Source organism: Narcine bancroftii, chromosome 3 (genome assembly GCF_036971445.1).
Source record: "Narcine bancroftii isolate sNarBan1 chromosome 3, sNarBan1.hap1, whole genome shotgun sequence".
Taxonomy (NCBI): Eukaryota; Metazoa; Chordata; class Chondrichthyes; order Torpediniformes; family Narcinidae; genus Narcine; species Narcine bancroftii.
In genome coordinates, this window is record NC_091471.1 from 14,893,791 (window position 1) to 14,911,219 (window position 17,429).

At 43.2% G+C, this 17,429-nt stretch overlaps 1 protein-coding gene across 1 annotated transcript in view; it reads right to left on the bottom strand.

Annotated features, from left to right (window-relative positions):
- Positions 1–17,429, bottom strand: part of slc4a11 (solute carrier family 4 member 11) — a 146,645-nt gene that overhangs the window by 66,477 nt on the left and 62,739 nt on the right. Inside the window, exons 4-5 of the mRNA XM_069922730.1 lie at positions 16,776–17,013; positions 14,592–14,673 (exon numbers count right to left, since the gene is read on the bottom strand). Coding sequence (XP_069778831.1) covers positions 14,592–14,673; positions 16,776–17,013 — 320 coding nt within the window. The remainder of the gene's footprint in view (positions 1–14,591; positions 14,674–16,775; positions 17,014–17,429) is intronic.

Below are 17,429 nucleotides of genomic sequence, written 5' to 3' on the forward strand. Positions count from 1 at the left end.
GTGACATGGAATCGTGGGCCGGAAGGGGCTGTTACCATGCTGCATGTCTAATTTTTTTTTTTAATGACAATTGGTGTAAAGATATTTTATTTTACTCAATAACCAAAGATTCAACTTGTGCCAGGAGAAAGCACATTTCGCAAGTGTGGTGATAAGTTTTTTTTTTCCTGGCTATACAACAAATTTATCCACACTGTAGCAGAATGAAACAGAGGCAGTTACAGTGAGAGATCAGTTTGAATGGATTAAGGACAAATTATTTTACCGTGCGATCGGTTGACTAGTCTGATGGTCGTGGGAAAGAAATCACACTCCTGAACCTTTATCCGCAGGGGTGGAGAGAAAGGGGGAATGAGAGCATGGTCATGAGTGGAATGAATCCTTTAATTCTTTTCTGAGGCCAGCTTGAAGTGCAGATAGTGTCAATGGAAGGGAGATTTACATGATGGTCTGAAGCAAGCTCACCATTCTCACAACATTTAGGAGCAGAAGTAAACACATCGAGTCTGTTCCACCATTTTCATCATGAGCTGATCCATCCACCCACTTAGCCCCACTTCCTGGCTTTCTCCCCGTAACCTCTGATGCCCTGATTAATCAAATACACCCAATGACTGCTTCCAGAGCTGCCTGTGGCAACAAGGTCCACAAACTCACAACCCTCTGGCGAAAGAAATTTTTCTGCATCCGTTTTAAATTGACACCCTTTTATCCTGATGTTCTGCCCTCTTGTCCTGGACTCCCCTACCATGGGAAACATCCTTGTCATGTCTACTCTGTCCAGGACTTTCAGCATTAGAAATGCCTCTATAAGAATCCATCTTATCCTTCTGTACTCCGAGTACAGTCAAAGAGCTGACAAACATTCCTCATATGCTAACCCTTTCATTCCTGGTATTATTCTAGTAAATTTTATCTGAACCCTCTCCAACTGCACCACATCTTTGCTCAAATAAGGTGCCCAAAGCTGTACTCAAAGTGAGGTCCCACAAGTGCTTTATAAAGACTCAACATTACATCCCTGCTCTTGTATGCTATTCCTCAAGAAATGAATGCCAACATTGCATTTGCCTTCTTCCCACCGATTCACCCTGGAGGTTAACCTTTAAGGTATCCTACACCTCAGAGTTTTGAATTTTCTCCCCATTATCAATAATGGCCTCCTTGGATATTTCTTCCAAAGTTCATGACCGTACACTTTCTAACATTGTTTTCATCTGTCCAAGCTAAATCTATCCAAGCTTCTCTGCAGCCTTTCGCCATCTTCACCACCTCCTCCCCAACACCTATTTTGGTATCATCAACACATTTGGATACGAATCCATCCATTCCGTTATCCAAATCAGTTACAGACAATGTATATAAACTTGTAGTTTCTTGCAGGCTTGAGCAGAGCAATGACTGTAACTTTCTTTATGTCACCTGAAAAGAAAAAGGGTTGAAATGGTCCAAAGCGGGACATTCACCAACATCTGCTCAAAAGCATTTAGGGATGAGCCATGAAAAAGAGCTTCTAGTTAATGATTAAGTGGCTATATTTCTGCCACATGTTTGATCACAGGTTTCTATTGGTATGGCAGGCTAAAGCAGTAAAGTGAGAACTGGCCAAATACCACCTTCTTCTGAGTGACAGATACATGGACAATTAAATATGAAGATCATGGCTCGTACAGCAGCATCAACAGGAAGTGAAAGGCAGTCATCAATTCTAGCCTGAGCTCTGTCAGGAAGGTCAGAGGTCAGCCAGATGCCGCGATACAACGACTGGAGGGGAGCTGGAGGAAAGGAGAGAGGAGCTGAGGAAGGAGGATAATGGAAGTTGGAGGTTAATATTGATGCCGTCTAGTTGGAGACTGCAGAGGCAGAATACATGGCACTGTTCCTCCAAATTACAGGTGGCCTCAACTTGGAAAAAATGCAGATCACAAGTCACATGCTTAGAACTTGAAGGTGCACAGGAAAATGGTTGATGCAAATGGGATCCAGCTCACTCCGAACCCTCCCCCCAAATGCCAACATGTAGCACCTGGGCTGATGGGAGTGTGTGCCTGTTCATACAAAAGGCAGGAGAATACACCAACCTGCTTTACAAGGAGGACAGAAAATTTGATTTGGTGGATGCAAAAGCAGGTAAAATTACCAACTACTCCCATCCACCCTACTTCAAATGCTCTCTTTCAGGCAAAGCTAAAAACGTATTGCAGTATTTTGGGGAGACTGGCTAGAAATTCTGGTTTTCAACCAAAGCAGATCAAGTTTTTGTTAAGAGAAGAGTGAATATGCAAAACAGATGTCCACGTTCAATGCCTACATTGTTCCCAAAAAAATCTGGAAATATAAAAAATATTTACCTAATAAGTGCATCCATATGTGAACCAACAGAAAAATAACTCGAATAACTACAAGCTTGACAATAGCTTTGGGCAGATACAAGAAACGGTGCCAACGATCTGCAGTGGATGAGCATTTCCAAGCATGAGTCTTGAGATGTCACATGATATTAAGTATAACAAGCTCATCTCAATCAACCTGAGCAGATCAAATTCAACTCTCAATTCACACTGCATTGACATTATTCTGTCCACGAGCCATGAAGAGTTTCTACCACTGGACACTGGAGATGGACTGAGAAACATTTGAAAGCCTGTATGTCCTCAAGTTCAAGTGACCAATAAGCTACACCTGAATTCATTCCTATAATTAATGGGAGACCTCCTGCATGGACAAAAATTGCATTACTCCAGACAAGGTAATAGAGGGATATTTAAATGGCACTTTGGGGAGAGGGGAAAATTTTAAGTTTGCACAACGTCACTTAGAAAATATAACTTGATGACGGGCTTCAACTCGACAGACAATTCCTTTCTTGCGCACTGATGCTGCCAAGTTCCTCCAGCAAATTGTGATTTGCCGCAAATTCAGCATTCAAGGAGTTTCATCCAACTGTCATCAGATACTTAAATGGCCCGCTCAAATCCAAAAGAATGTCTGTGGCGGCCCGCAATTGCGGAGATCGGGCCGGCACATCACGCAGACAGAGATCGCTAAAGCAGCTTCCAGGACAACAAACCGGCAGAGGATTTGGAGGTTAATTGGTATAATCGGGGGTGCTGGGGAATAGACTCATCAGTCAAAAAGGCCTGTTTGCAGTGCTGCACGTCTAAATTTAACATTCACCAGTCACGACAAATTCAAAGCAATATGGTAGTGCAAGACTCAACGACTGTCTGTTATAAACCAATTCTATGGTGGCTCTCACAATCCCCGACTGGTCCAATAAGCAATCCAATCAAATTGAATTGTCACGTGTACAGAGATGCGAAGCTTTGTCTTCTGTGCTATCCAGCCAAGTCAATTAATACGCCAAGTGGTGCAATTATAACAAATAAACAGTTTAAGCATCTGTATGGCAATATGTATTACAAGGTAAAGAGAAAAGTACAAAAACAGAGAACAGTTAAAAATAGTGCATCTTCTTTTGCAAGTGAGATGCACTTAAGAGTCTGACAGCAGCAAGAAACAGTCCTTGAATCTAGAGGTTTGTGTTCGCAAGTCCTGCCTAATAAGGAGAACGGTTGGGGGGAGGTGGTGTTGGAGCTGACAGGGATGTTGGCAGTTTTGCAACGACAGCAGGAGATAATCAGGGAATAAGCTCCAGTTCAGTCAATTTGCTCACAAGGCTCCCATAAACAGGTTCGTTACTGTGATGTTGGATCTTGATTTGATTCTTTAAACGTGGTTCTCAACCTTTTCCTTTCTACTCACATTCCACTAAGTAATCCCTGTGCCATAGGTGCTCTGTGATTGGTAAGGGATTGCTTAAGGTGGGAAGAAAAAGTTTGAAAACCACTGTTTTAATCTCACCTAATTGACTCGTTATGTACAGTTTCATAACTCCAAAGGAAATGGGCCACTAACAATTTTTCTCAAGCAAAATATTACAGAAACAATTGGGTTAAAGGCAGTGGTTCTCAACCTTCCTTCTCTTCCCCCCCACCCCCAACTCACATACCACCTTAAGTAATCCCTTACTAATCACAGAGAGGTGGTACATGAGTGGAAAGAAAAAGTTTGAGAATCACTTTTAAATTCATAGAAGGGAGGTGGGTTTCAGAGACTTAACTGCCTATCCCCAGTGCTCCTTGAGAAGGTGGCAGTGCAGTGACTTCTTGAACTGCTGGAGTTCTTGTGGTGGGGGTATACCCACAATACTGGTGGGGAGGATGTTCTTGGATCTTGACTCAGCAGTGCCAGAAGCCTGGTGCTATTTCCAAGATGGTGCATGGCTTGGGACAGTCACATCCAGGTGGTGTTCCCCATGGGTTTTCTGCCCTTGTCAAGGTTGTGGAAGGTCCTGTCCAAGTCTGCAGTGCATGCAAGTAGTGGAAACAGGCCTTTTAGTCCAATATCCATGCTTACTACATCGTCTTCCCAAGCAATTCCCATATGTCGGCATTCACCCCATTCCCTCCAAAGCATATACCCACCACCCTCTATGTGGAAAGGTAGCCCTTTTAAACATCCCATCTACTCAACCTCACTACTTCCATGGAGCTATGTACAGTAAAACCCCTGGTATCTGGCACCTATAGGGATGGACAGACGTCAGATAAATGTATTTTCCAGTTGCTTAGGACTTGCTCTTATAATGACTAACATATACCTGCATTTTTAAAACACAAATATATTATTCTACTTACACTGAACTTCCATGAATATATAAACCTTAAAGCATTTTACTTTACTTTCAGTCACATTCTTTGAAAACATTTAAACAATCGCTGCATCTGTAGGTTCCTCCCTCTTCATGGAGCTTCCCAAATGACAAACAATAACATTATAGATAATTAATCCCCCTCCCCCAAGTTTGCAGATGAAGCCTACTACCAGGGCGACTCTTATTAAGCAGGGATAAGGAGACACTTTAAGGGAGACACCCCAATGGCGAGTGACATCGACCAGCTCTTCATCCCGGGTGACACCATTGCTGTTTCACTCAACTTTATTCAAACAGCCTCTATGAGCAAAGCCCGACCAAGGCATTCTGCTGACTGAATATTTGCTCCCATCTTCAAAGGTTTGTATTACTTCAGAGAACATTTATTTTTACAATTTTAAAATGTTTTTTTTAAAACATTATTTTATTCTTAGTTATTTTCCTCGATTTTTTTGCTGGTTGCTTGATTTCCTGATACCCTGGGTTTGACTGTACCTTTTACTTCAATGTCTTTCTGTCCTAGAGCACTCTGCAGAACCCCCGAACTCCCCAAGTGTTGTTGAGACTGCAAACTGAGAATTCAGTCACCCTCCGGACAAGCCTTCTGGACAGACTTTTGGGAGTTAGGAGTCATTCACAAGAGGATTCCTAGCCTCTTGGCTTATCTTGTGACATTGAGCACTGGGCTACTCTGTTTCCATGGAAACCCTGAGGGTATCTGTTATATAGTCAGGATAACGTGAATTATATTGAAACCACACAAGAATACTCCCTTCTCATTGTAGTAACTGTAGGGCACCACTGTGGGGCGTATGCATGTGTGTGTGTGTGTGAACAGTTTTCCTGAGATGGTGAAAGACATTGAATCTTGCCTCTCCAAGTTATTTAAGAAGCCTCCCAAGTAACACAGAGACATAACATGGTGGCGCGGTATAAGAGAACAGGAATAAAGCCGTACAATTGATTGTAAGTCACTGAAAGATGAAGGGGAAGAAGAGAAAACACATTACTTTAAAAAATGGCTGGAGCAACAGCAGTTCATCCAGTGAGGGACGGGGAGGCTGACAACATTGTGGAATCGTTTAAAAAGTTTCAGCAGGAGTTCAATTTAGCATTCAAAAGCTATTTTAAAAATGCCACAGCAGAGGAGAAGGTCAATTATATACTTCTCTGGACAGGGGAGCGAGGCCTTGATTTATTTAAATAGTTGGGAGCTTACAGAGGTGGAGAAAAATGATCCAGAGGAGATATTTGCAAAGTTTCTTTCTCACTTCGAACCCAGGACTGATCATAGAATTAAACGCTGAATTTCAAGGCTTAATGCAAGAGACTGAGGAAACTGTTGATAAACTTCCTCACTAGACTAAAAATTGATGTTGCAAAATGCAGATTTAAGGATATAGAGGAAAGATTAGTTGATCAACTAATATGGGGGAGGGCCCATCCCAAAGTGCAAAAGTTTCTTACAGGGAAGGATAGCTTGAAGCTGGCCAAAGCTATAGACACACCCAGAGCCTCAGAAGTCACGAAGACACAAGTGAAATCCCTATCTATCTATCTATGCAGACCCACCCACAAAGAGAAGGAAGGGTTGATGCTATAAAGAACAATCAGAAAAGTGCGAACCCCCCCCCCCCCCCAAGACCTGCAGGAAATGCGGCAGACAACACCCCTTTGATGACCGAAACAAATGCCCTGCGTACACTTCTGAATGTAGAGCCTGTGGTGAAGCAAACCACTGGGTGAAGATGAGCAAGTCTGGTATGAAGAAAACAGTAATACCAGTGAAGAAAAATGACAAGGAGAAGTCCCACCACATAAAAGGAAACAACAATGAGGACTCCGACACCAGATACTGGACATGGAATCCATACACCTTCATGAGATGTCAGGCGAGATGAAAGAAGGAAGTGAGTTGCACACAAGGATCCAAATACAGAGGACAATCCAGAACAAGCCTAAGATATTTAACCTAAAGGTGAAGCTGGATACTGGATCACAATGCAACATCCTTCCACTCAGACTCTACCGCCAGATGTTCCCAGAGAACATAATAAAAGGGTATCGAAAAGACAGTGCATTGGTAACACCAAATGTCACATTAACAGTGGACCCATGATCAAGCAGCTGGGGAGAGCTAAGATCAATGGCTGCCATAATGGAAAAAAACATCATCCTCTGTATGTTCTACATGGTAGATGCAGACGGACTAACAATTCTAGATCTGGTTAGCTGCCAGGAGTTGCAGTTGATCTCTGTTAATTATGAGATCGAGATGAAGAAGATTTCCCAAAGGATCAACAGAAACATGCAACAAAAAGAGGAAATTATTACTAAAGTACCTACCAAGCCACGACACAGTGCGAGCAGTCTTGTTCACTGAGAATCAAGAGTGGTGTTTAATAGTACCCTTTTACTACTCTAAGTTTCCATTTGTCAAAAGGGTGAAAGACCTGAGAGTGTCAACTATCACCTCAGAAATAAGAGCACTCCATGCTGAACAAGGAATACCCAAGCAAGTAATATGTGACAATGGAGGACCTCACTTTTCTTCAGGCTGACTTCCAGGCCAAACATTTTGGAAGTTTCCGCAAAACAGGATGTCATGCGCTGGAGAGCTGGCTCTGAATGGGCAACTAAAGTGGCATCATCTGCAAAGAGTAGTTCACGGACAAGTTGCTCTTGTGTCTTGGTGTGAGCTTGCAGGCGCCTCAGATTGAAGAGACTGCCATCCGTGCGGTATCGGATGTAAACAGCGTCTTCATTGTTAAGGTCTTTCATGGCTTGTTTCAGCATCATTCTGAAGAAGATTGAAAAGAGGGTTGGTGCGAGGACGCAGCCTTGCTTCACGCCGTTGTCAATGGAGAAGGGTTCGGAGAGCTCATTGCTGTATCTGACCCGACCTTGTTGGTTTTCGTGCAGTTGGATAACCATGTTGAGGAACTTGGAGGGGGATCCGAGGTGCTCTTGTATTTGCCAAAGCCCTTTCCTGCTCACGGTGTCAAAGGCCAAAATGTTTGGCCTGGAAGTCAGCCTGAAGAAAACTGAAGTCCTCCATTAGCCACCATGACCACCAGCCCCCCCACATCTCCATCGGGCACACTAAACTCAAAACGGTCAACCAGTTTACCTACCTCGGCTGCACCATTTCATCTGATGCAAGGATCGACAAAGAGATAGACAACAGACTCGCAAAGGCAAATAGCGCCTTTGGAAAACTACACAAAAGAGTCTGGAAAAACAACCACCTGAAGAAACACACAAAGATCAGCGTGTACAGAGCCGTTGTCATACCCACGCTCCTGTTCGGCTCCGAATCATGAGTCCTCTACCGGCATCACCTACGGCTCCGAGAACGCTTCCATCAGCGCTGTCTCCGCTCCATCCTCAACATTCATTGGAATGACTTCATCACCAACATCGAAGTACTCGAGCTGGGAGAGTCCACAAGCATCGAATCCATGCTGCTGAAGACCCAACTGCGCTGGGTGGGTCACGTCTCCAGAATGGAGGACCATCGCCTTCCTAAGATCGTGTTCTATGGCGAGCTCTCCACTGGCCACTGAGACAGAGGTGCACCAAAGAAGAGGTACAAGGACTGCCTAAAGAAATCTCTTGGTGCCTGCCACATTGACCACCGCCAGTGGGCTGATATCGCCTCAAACCGTGCATCTTGGCGCCTCACAGTTCGGCGGGCAGCAACCTCATTTGAAGAAGACCGCAGAGCCCACCTCACTGACAAAAGACAAAGGAGGAAAAACCCAACACCCAACCCCAACCAACCAATTTTCCCTTGCAACCGCTGCAACCGTGCCTGCCTGTCCCGCATTGGACTCGTCAGTCACCAACGAGCCTGCAGCAGACGTTGACATACCCCTCCATAAATCTTCTTCTGCGAAGCCAAGCCAAAGAATGTGACAATGGAACACAATTCATGTCACAAGAATTCAGAAACCTGGCTGCAGAATATGGGTTTGTTATCAATACATCATCCCCGTACTACCCCAAAGGTCATGGGTTCATTGAAAGACAAGTGCAAACTGTGAAACGCACACTGGTTAAGTTTTGCAAAACAAAAGATGACCCAGACTTTGCTCTTCTATCATTACGAGCAACACCTGTAAGGGCTGACGTGAAGTCTCCGACAGAACCTCTAAATGACAGGAGATATAAAACAACTCTGCAAAGCAAAATACACCCTCCAGAAGACCAGGAGGAAACCAGAAGAAGGACACCAGTATTATAACAAACATGCACAAACATTGCCAGAACTCTTCAAAGGGCAGCGTGTGCATATTCAAGAGCCGATGTTGAAAATATGGACCCCAGAAAAGGTCATCAGAGAAGCTGAGACACCAAGATCATACAATGTCAAGACAGACTCTGAGCAATCATCCTGCCAACACAAGACATGATGAAGCAGAAAGCTTTAATACCAGCGAAGCCTGCAACACCAATATCAAGTGAAGAGACCACAACCACAAATACCGAAACATCAACACAGCAGTTGTCAGGTGAAGCACAATAAGTTCCATCACCAACACGTGAACCAGCAACACAGAGCCCAATGGTCGCAGCCAAATCCACAAGATGACAAATCAACACACTGCCACCTGTTTGATATTGATAACTAAAAGTAATGGTGTCCATAAACTAGTGCACAAGTTCAGTTACTTCAGTTGCACTGGAAATAAAGTGATAAAGAATGCTAAATTTTTCTTTATCTTGAGAAGCGATGTAATATAGTCAGGATAATGTCAACTGTTTTGTAACCGCACAAGAATGTGTGTGCGTGCGTAGAAGGCATCAAAAGTTAAGTCTCTTGTTGTGAATTTTGCATCTCTAAGTTACTTAAGAGGCCTCCCAAGTAACAGAGACGTAACAGTATTGATTTAGTGATTTGAATTATTTGTTACCACCTATACTGCAATACAGTGAAAAAAAGTGTTCTGTGCTGTCCAGGCACGTCAACCTACATAGAAGAACGGGCAGAGCAAGAATATAAAAGTGCAGACTATAGTGTTAAATAAAATATTATGAATGGGAGGTCTATGAAAAGAGTCTGACAACAGCAAGAAAGAAACTGTCCTCGAACCAAGAGGTGCACATTTTCAAACTTGTGTATCCTCTCCCCAGTGGAAAGGGGGAGAAGAGAGTGTGACGAGGGTGGGATACATCGTTTAATGTATTGGCATCTTTCCTAAGGCAGAGGGAGATGAAGAAGGGGACTTAAGGAAGAAAGGTTAACATATAATAAATTGGAGGAGAAGTAGGCCATCTGGCCCATCGGATCTGCTTGCCATTCAACAACATCACGTCTGATCTGGCAGTGGACAGTTCCACTTACCTCTCTGCTTCCCATAACCATTAATTCCTCTGTTCCTCAAAAATCTGTGTTTTTAAAGTACCTTTAGTGAGGCAGCTTTCACTGCTTCATTGAGCAGAGAATGTTGTAGGTTCAGGACTCTCTACGAGTAGCAGTTCCTTCTCATCTGTTAAATCTACTGCCTCGAGTCTTGCCCCAAAGGTTAGTTTCTTCATTCACAACTCTCAATAGTTCCCTGAGATCATGGGCAGAGCAATTCCTGTACCAAGTTGCAGTGTATCCAGACAGGGGTTATTTTTTGTTGCATTAATAAAAATTGATAAGCTATAAGAGAGACACATTGAATTTTCTTGTGCTTCTGAGGAAGTGTGTTGTTTTTTATCTAAAAGTTCTTGGACTAGGACAGGTTAGAACAAAAGATATGGGACCAGAATTATTTGGATAGCCAGGAACTGATTAGTGAAAAGGCAACGTAGGTTTGTACATTGTAGGTCGTGTTTAACCAATTATATGGACTTTTATTGAGAAGGCTACCAGGAAAGTTGACAAAGGCTGTGGATGTTGTCTACATGAGCTATAGTAGGGTCTTTGACAAGGTCCCACGTGGGAGGTTAGTCAGGAAGGTTCAGACGTTAGGTATTCAGTGAAGTAGTGAATTGGATTTGACGGCAGAAGCCAGAGAGTAGAGGTAGATGATTGCTTCTCAGACTGAAGGCCTGTGAATAATGGTGTGCCTCAGGGATCGATGCTGGGACTATTGTTATTTGTCATCTCGATCAACGATCTGCCTGATAATGTGGTAAATTAGATCAGCACATTTGCAGATGACACAAAGATTTAAGGTGCTCTTGACAGCAAAGAAAGTTTTCAAAGCTTGCAGAGGGATCTGGACCAGTTGGAAAAGTGGGCTGAAAAATGGCAGATAGAATTTAACGCGGACAAGTGTGAGGTGTTGCCTTTTGGAAGGACATACTCCTCAGTGTCCTACCATTTACTATGTGAGGTAGAAAAGAGGGATCTGTGAATACAGATACATAATTCCTTGAAATAGGCGTCACAGGTGGATAGGGCTATTAACAGAACTTTTGGCATATAGGCCTTCATAAATTAAATGATAGGAGCTTGGATGTTATGGTAAATTTGAATAAATCATTGGTGAGGCCAAATGTGAAGTATTGTGTGCAGATTTGATTACCTAACTACAGGAAAGATATCAATAAAATAGAAAGAGCACAACAAAGATTTATTAGGATTGTGACAGAGTATATAGACATGTTTTTGGGAGATAAATTGGGAAAGGTTTGTTAAAGTAGGTCACATGCAAACACTTTAAAACAGATCTTATTTTAATTACGGGAGCTCTGCCCCACACTAGACATATTAGCTCCATAACTTTTGCAAGAGCTTTGAAGAATGCTCAAGAGGTGTCACTAATGGATAATTCTTTAATAAGGCATCAGATGAAAGAACAAGCTAGAGCCGCTGCTGTGTGAAAGGAGAATTTGTTGATGTAAGACGGACATGTGGTTTTGTAAGCAGAGAGAGTCAAACAGCCTTTCTCTCAGAGAAGCAGAGATCACTTGACAGTGTCAGTCAGCAGAAGCTGCTGGGACTGAAACAGGACAAGCTGGCAAGCTTTCGGAAGACAGCCTGGTCGAAGCCCTTGTGGTTCATGCAAGAGGAGAGGACTGGCAGTCTAATGTTTCACTTGGAATAAGTGTAATGGATTATAATATTGGGGGGATTTTGGTAAGATTAGTGGGTTACATACATATACACATTTTAAAACAGATCTTATTTGAAAGACTGAAGAATTCATATTCAATAACATTGCAGGACATCTGGAGAATGTAATACACATTTCACAAGTAGGTGCTAATTGAACTGATGTCATAAAATGAAAGACCATAGTTTTGAAGGGGAAAAACTGTCTACAAGTACCTTTCTGCAAAGTGCTTACAGAAAGGTCACTCCTGGATTTTGTTTATCTAGGACAACATCTTGACCAAGGAGAAGAGTTAACAAGCTCTCCCAGCTAGTGTGTGTGACACTAAACGAGCTGAACAGTGCAAGCCAGGAAGCTGGTTGAAACTGATGAAAAGCTCCAGAGCAGTGAATGGCTGGAAGTACTGTCTGTCTGATGTTTCTCTTGGAATAAGTGGAACAGAAAGGAACTCTGTGGTGGCCTGAAAGAAAGAGGTTACCATCTGGAAAACCCTGATGGGGAAAGTTTCGTCAACGGGACCTTGAGGTGACTAATGGTGGTACCTCAGTTGTGGAAATCCTGGAACAACAAATCTCTCTCTGCAAACCCTACAAGAACCTTCCTGAGTGGTAAACATTTACCTTTCGAGCACCAAAGCCTGGTGAACTTTTGATACATGTTAAATTCTGTGCACATTATAAGAATTGCCTGCAACCAGAGAACTTGGAAGAAGGAGAAGTGAGATTGAACTGTGAACCAAAGAACTTTTCTTCATCATACATGTGCACTTAGAATTAGAAGGGGGTTAGTTTGGTTTAGTTAAGTATAGAGATAAGTTAAAGTTTGATTCTGTTTTCATGTTTAAAGTTGATTAAAAATAACTTTTATTTGAAAAACTATTTGTCTTGGTGAATGTCTATTGCTGCTGGGTTTTGGGGTCCTTTGGGCTCGCAACGTAAGAAAAACAAAAAGGAACTCTGGGGTGACCTGAAAGAAAGGTGTTATCATCTGGAGAACTCTGATGGGGCAAGTTTAATCAGCAAGACACTGAGGTGACTGATGAAAGTACATCAGTTGTGGATGCCCTGGAACAACACATCTCTCTCTTTGAAAACCAACAAGAACCTTCCTGAGCGATAACCATTTACCTTTCGAGCACCAAAGCCTGGTGAACTTTATACATGTTAAATTCTGTATAAGAATTGCCCGCAACCAGTGAACTTGGAGGAATGAGAAGAGAGATTGGACTGTGAAACCAAAGAACCTTTCTTAACTTACACACACATTACACTCACGTATGCTTAGAACTAGAAAGGGGTTAAGTAAGTAAAAAGAGTTACATTAAAGAGTGATTCTATTTTCATGGTTAAAGGTAATTAAAAGCAACCTTTGTTTAAGTAACCATTTGTCTTGGTGAATATCTACTGCTGCTGGGTTCATGGGTCCTCTGGGCTCATAACAGGATGTTGTCCAGACTAAAACTGAGTTACAAGATTGCCCAGGTTAGGACTTTATTCCCTGGAGTGTAGAAGAATGAAGGGAGATTTGGTGGAGGTATTTAAAATTATGACCGATATGGACAGAATAAATGTAGAGAGTATTTTTCCCCACTAGGGGCATGTGATACAAATCAGAGATCGTGGGTTAAGAGTGAAAGGGGAAAAGTTTCGGGGAACTTCTTCACACAGAAATTGGTGAGAGTATGGAAAGAACTGCCAGCTGAGGTGTTGTATGCAAGATCAATTTTAACATTTAAGAAGAATTTGGACAAGTGCGTGGATGGGTGAGGTAGCGAGGACTATGGACTGGGTGCAGGTCAGCGGGATTAGGAAATAAAAAAGTTTGGAACAGACGAGACTGAAGGGGCCTGTTTATGTGCTGCAGTGCTCTATGTTTCTAATTAATATACTTTGAAATTTGGGGGAAGAATCAGAGCACCTGCAGGAAACCCACGTGGTCACAGGGAGAACTTACAGACAGCAGCAGATTCAAACCCAAGTTGCTGGCAAAGTAATAGCCCTGCACTAACTAACTGTGCCACCCACCAGAGGTTGCAAGTGACTGAAGACTCAAACTCCACACTCCTTTAATAGATCTGCACTTCCTGAGAAGACTGAAGTGGGCAAGGCTACCGGCCACCATGATTGTCAACCTTCTACAGGAGCTCCAGAGCATCCTGGCCAGCAGCATCAGAGTGCTAAATGGTTGCTGCAGAGAAATGGGTCAGAGGTTAATCCAAAGGACCATAAAAGTGGCAGGGAGAATCCCTGAAGTCTCCCTCCCAGCCATCAACGTGATCTACCAGGATCACTGCGTGAAAAGGGGACACAAAATCATCAAGGACCCCTTCAGATGTGCACACAGCATCTTTCAACTGCTCCCATTGGGAAAGAGATACAGGAGAATCAGAGCCAGTACCACCAGGCTGAGGAATAGCTTCTTCCCACTGCAGTGACCATCCGAGACAGTCATATTCATTAAACAATATTCATTGATTTGTAATTGCCCTGCATATGTCTGTTGTCTCTATGTGTGTTGTGTCTGGTTGTGCGTCTTGCACTGAGGACTGGAGAACACTTCAGTTAGGTTGTACGTCTGCAATCGGATGACAATAAACTTGGTTTGACTCGACTTAAATCACCACCAATTGCTCTGGATGAAGCCCTCAAACTTCACAACTCCATGAGAGCCAGATCCATTCAGGATGGAAAAAAACTCTCCAGGTTTACCACAAACACTAACACACTGGAGCCTCGGTTCAACATCCAGCCAGAGCAATGGCTCAGAGCATCTGTCCACACCAAGCTAGAACATCCTTACCAAACTCTCACGGGGGCACTTACAGGAGGCAGAGCCATGACTGCTGGTACTGAACACCCGTTGCTGTAGCTGAAACTCCTTGAATAGTGTTCGATAGGAGGTGCACTGGAATGAAAATCAAACAGAAGTTATTTTATAGTGTTTGTCCTACCTCAACAGATCTGCCAGCATATCCTGTTCTATCCAGTTCTCCTTCAAACTGTTTGCTCTCCATCAGTGCTGCCCAGATCACACAAAAATGTAAAAAAAAAGGAATTAAGGGATATGGGGGGAAAGGGCAGGTGGGTGGAGTTGAGTCAATGATCACATCAGCCAGGATCTCATTGAATGGCGGAACTGGCTTAATGGCCGACTCCTGCTCCTATTTACGCTCTTGTGTTCTCAACATGTTATTCTGTAACAACTTTTTCTTGTGCCCCTGCACAAGTGCTTTGAACTTTTCTTTTAGGGGGGGGGGGGTGGAGGAATGGAGCCTATTGGCAATAAGGGCCTGCCAATCCAAGCTTTTTCAACATCTGGAATGAATATTAACAATGGGGCAACAGTGGGACTCAATAAAAGGTTGACCAACCATCCCTGCATACACACTGCCTGAACCACCAAGTCCCTCCACCTTCTCAATGGTCCTTTGACATTCCTGTGCAAGTCTTTTTTTTTTAATTTCTTAAATGTTTAAATTTGCACCACAGTAACAATTGATTCCAAACATTTAAATCTGTGCTGCCCAAATACACTCAAATGAACCACAACCCCGCACATTTTGAAGGTGGATAGGAAGCTACAGCGCCCAGAGGAAATCCATGTAGATATGGGCAGAACGTACAACCTCTCATTCAAACCTGGGTCGCGAGCACAGTAATATCATCACGTTAACCGTTTCTCAGAGGGACTGTTTGGGAGTTTGGCCGTGCCAAAATTGGCTTCGGTCATTCCAATATTTTGGACTTTCAGACTATTTGATTAGCTGAAGAAAATTAAGGAACCTAGGAGCTTGCGAGAGCAAGAATAATTGGCACTAAAGGCTAACTAATACCTGGGCAAGGATAGAGAACAAAAAAGGAAGATACACCACCTGTGGAAAAGACCAGAACATGAGGTTTCAAGGAAAACAGGACAGGAAATGATGGGACCAACACAATTTAAAGGCAGATGCCCCAGAGATAGTTGCTGAACCCTTTGCCGAATTTCCATGTTCCTTACAACTAGCCTTGCCACCTAACTGTGGAAGGCTAAATGGAGGGCTTGAGTTACAAGGATATAGGGATAGGTTGGGAATTTTCTCCTTGAGCAGAGGAGGCTGAGACTAACCTTTGTAGAGGTTTGTAAAATCACAAGGGGCATTGATAAGGTCATAACGATTTTCCCCAAGCAGGGTAAACTAGATGCAAGATGAGAGAAGAATGCCTGAAAGGGGATCTGAGGAACAAACCCCCCCCCACCCCCAACATAAGATAGAGTGGAGGGCATCTGGAACAACCTGGCAAAGGAAGTGATACGTTAAATTACAATATTCAAAAAGAAATATGAAAATGATTGGAAAGGCTTAGAGACACTTTGGCCAAATGCAGGCCAATGGGACTAACGCCTGTTGGCAACTTGACAAGGGTGGGCAATTGGCTGAATTGCCGGCTTCTGTGCTGTAAAATTTAAATTCTAAATTTAGACATACAGCACATTGACTGGCCATTTCAGCCCCAGAGTTCGTCCCGCCTAATTACACCCAAAAGTCTGACAGACTCCATGTTGCATGTGACCTTTGCATTTAAATGCATAGTAAAAGTTTTGTGAATGCCCAGGAGCTCCGGTCTGATTACATAACCCTTTGCAGACCTCACACCTTTCTCTCCCATCTATCACCGGAAGAGACAAAATAGGATTTATGAACTGTGGGCATAAAATGATTGAGGCCCAAGATAGCCGATGCCAAATTTAAAGGGAGAAAATTCAAAAGCCAGAATCAAAGGGGGCCAAATATCTGACACAAGATTAACGGAGGTTCACATTCAGGGCCAACACATCAAAGTGCAGTTGGTGTAGTGGTTAGCTCAATGCCTTTACAATGCCAGCGATCGGGACTGGGGTTTGAATCCTGTGCTGTCTGGAAGGAGTTTTACATGTGGGTATATATATATTTCGGACTCGTAGGCCGAAATGGCCTGTTACCGTGCTGCATGTCTAAATTTCAATTTAACGCAACAAAACATTACCATTTGCACCGTCCTCCCGAGACACATTCGAATCTGTGAATAAACCACCCATGACTTGATCCAAGTTGCAACTGGGGACCATGTCCTCTGACTCATTCATCATGTGCTTGACCATCTCTTGTAAAATGTCATCGAGTGACAGGGTAGTCACGTCCAGCAGGATTCCAGCCCTTGCAAGGAAGCCATCCAAGTCTTTGTGCGCTCGCACCTCCTCTTCAAAGTTCTTCAACTTTAGGTACTGGAATAAGAAGTAAACATCACAAACATTCAAACAAAAAGGTGCCAAAGCAAAGTTGCATCTTCAAAGATGTTAGCAGAGCATCTCAAAACAGAAACCTGTGGACACACAATCAGGACCCTTTCAAGGACTTGTCCCATTTGTTGTATGATCAATGATCAGATCAGCCATGAGCTTATTGAATGGCAGAGCAGGATCGACGGGCCAGATGGCCTACTTCTGCTCCTACTTCTTATATTCTTATTAATCTATCCAAACAGGAGCAGGAACAACCATTTAGCCTCTCATGTTTACTGAGCCTTTCATCAATATAATGTTCCTGATCTTCACCTTGAGGCCTTTTCCCTGTTACCCACTGAGCCATCGTTGACACCAGGAGCCTATATACCTCAGGAACCCAAATTAGGGTCAACTGC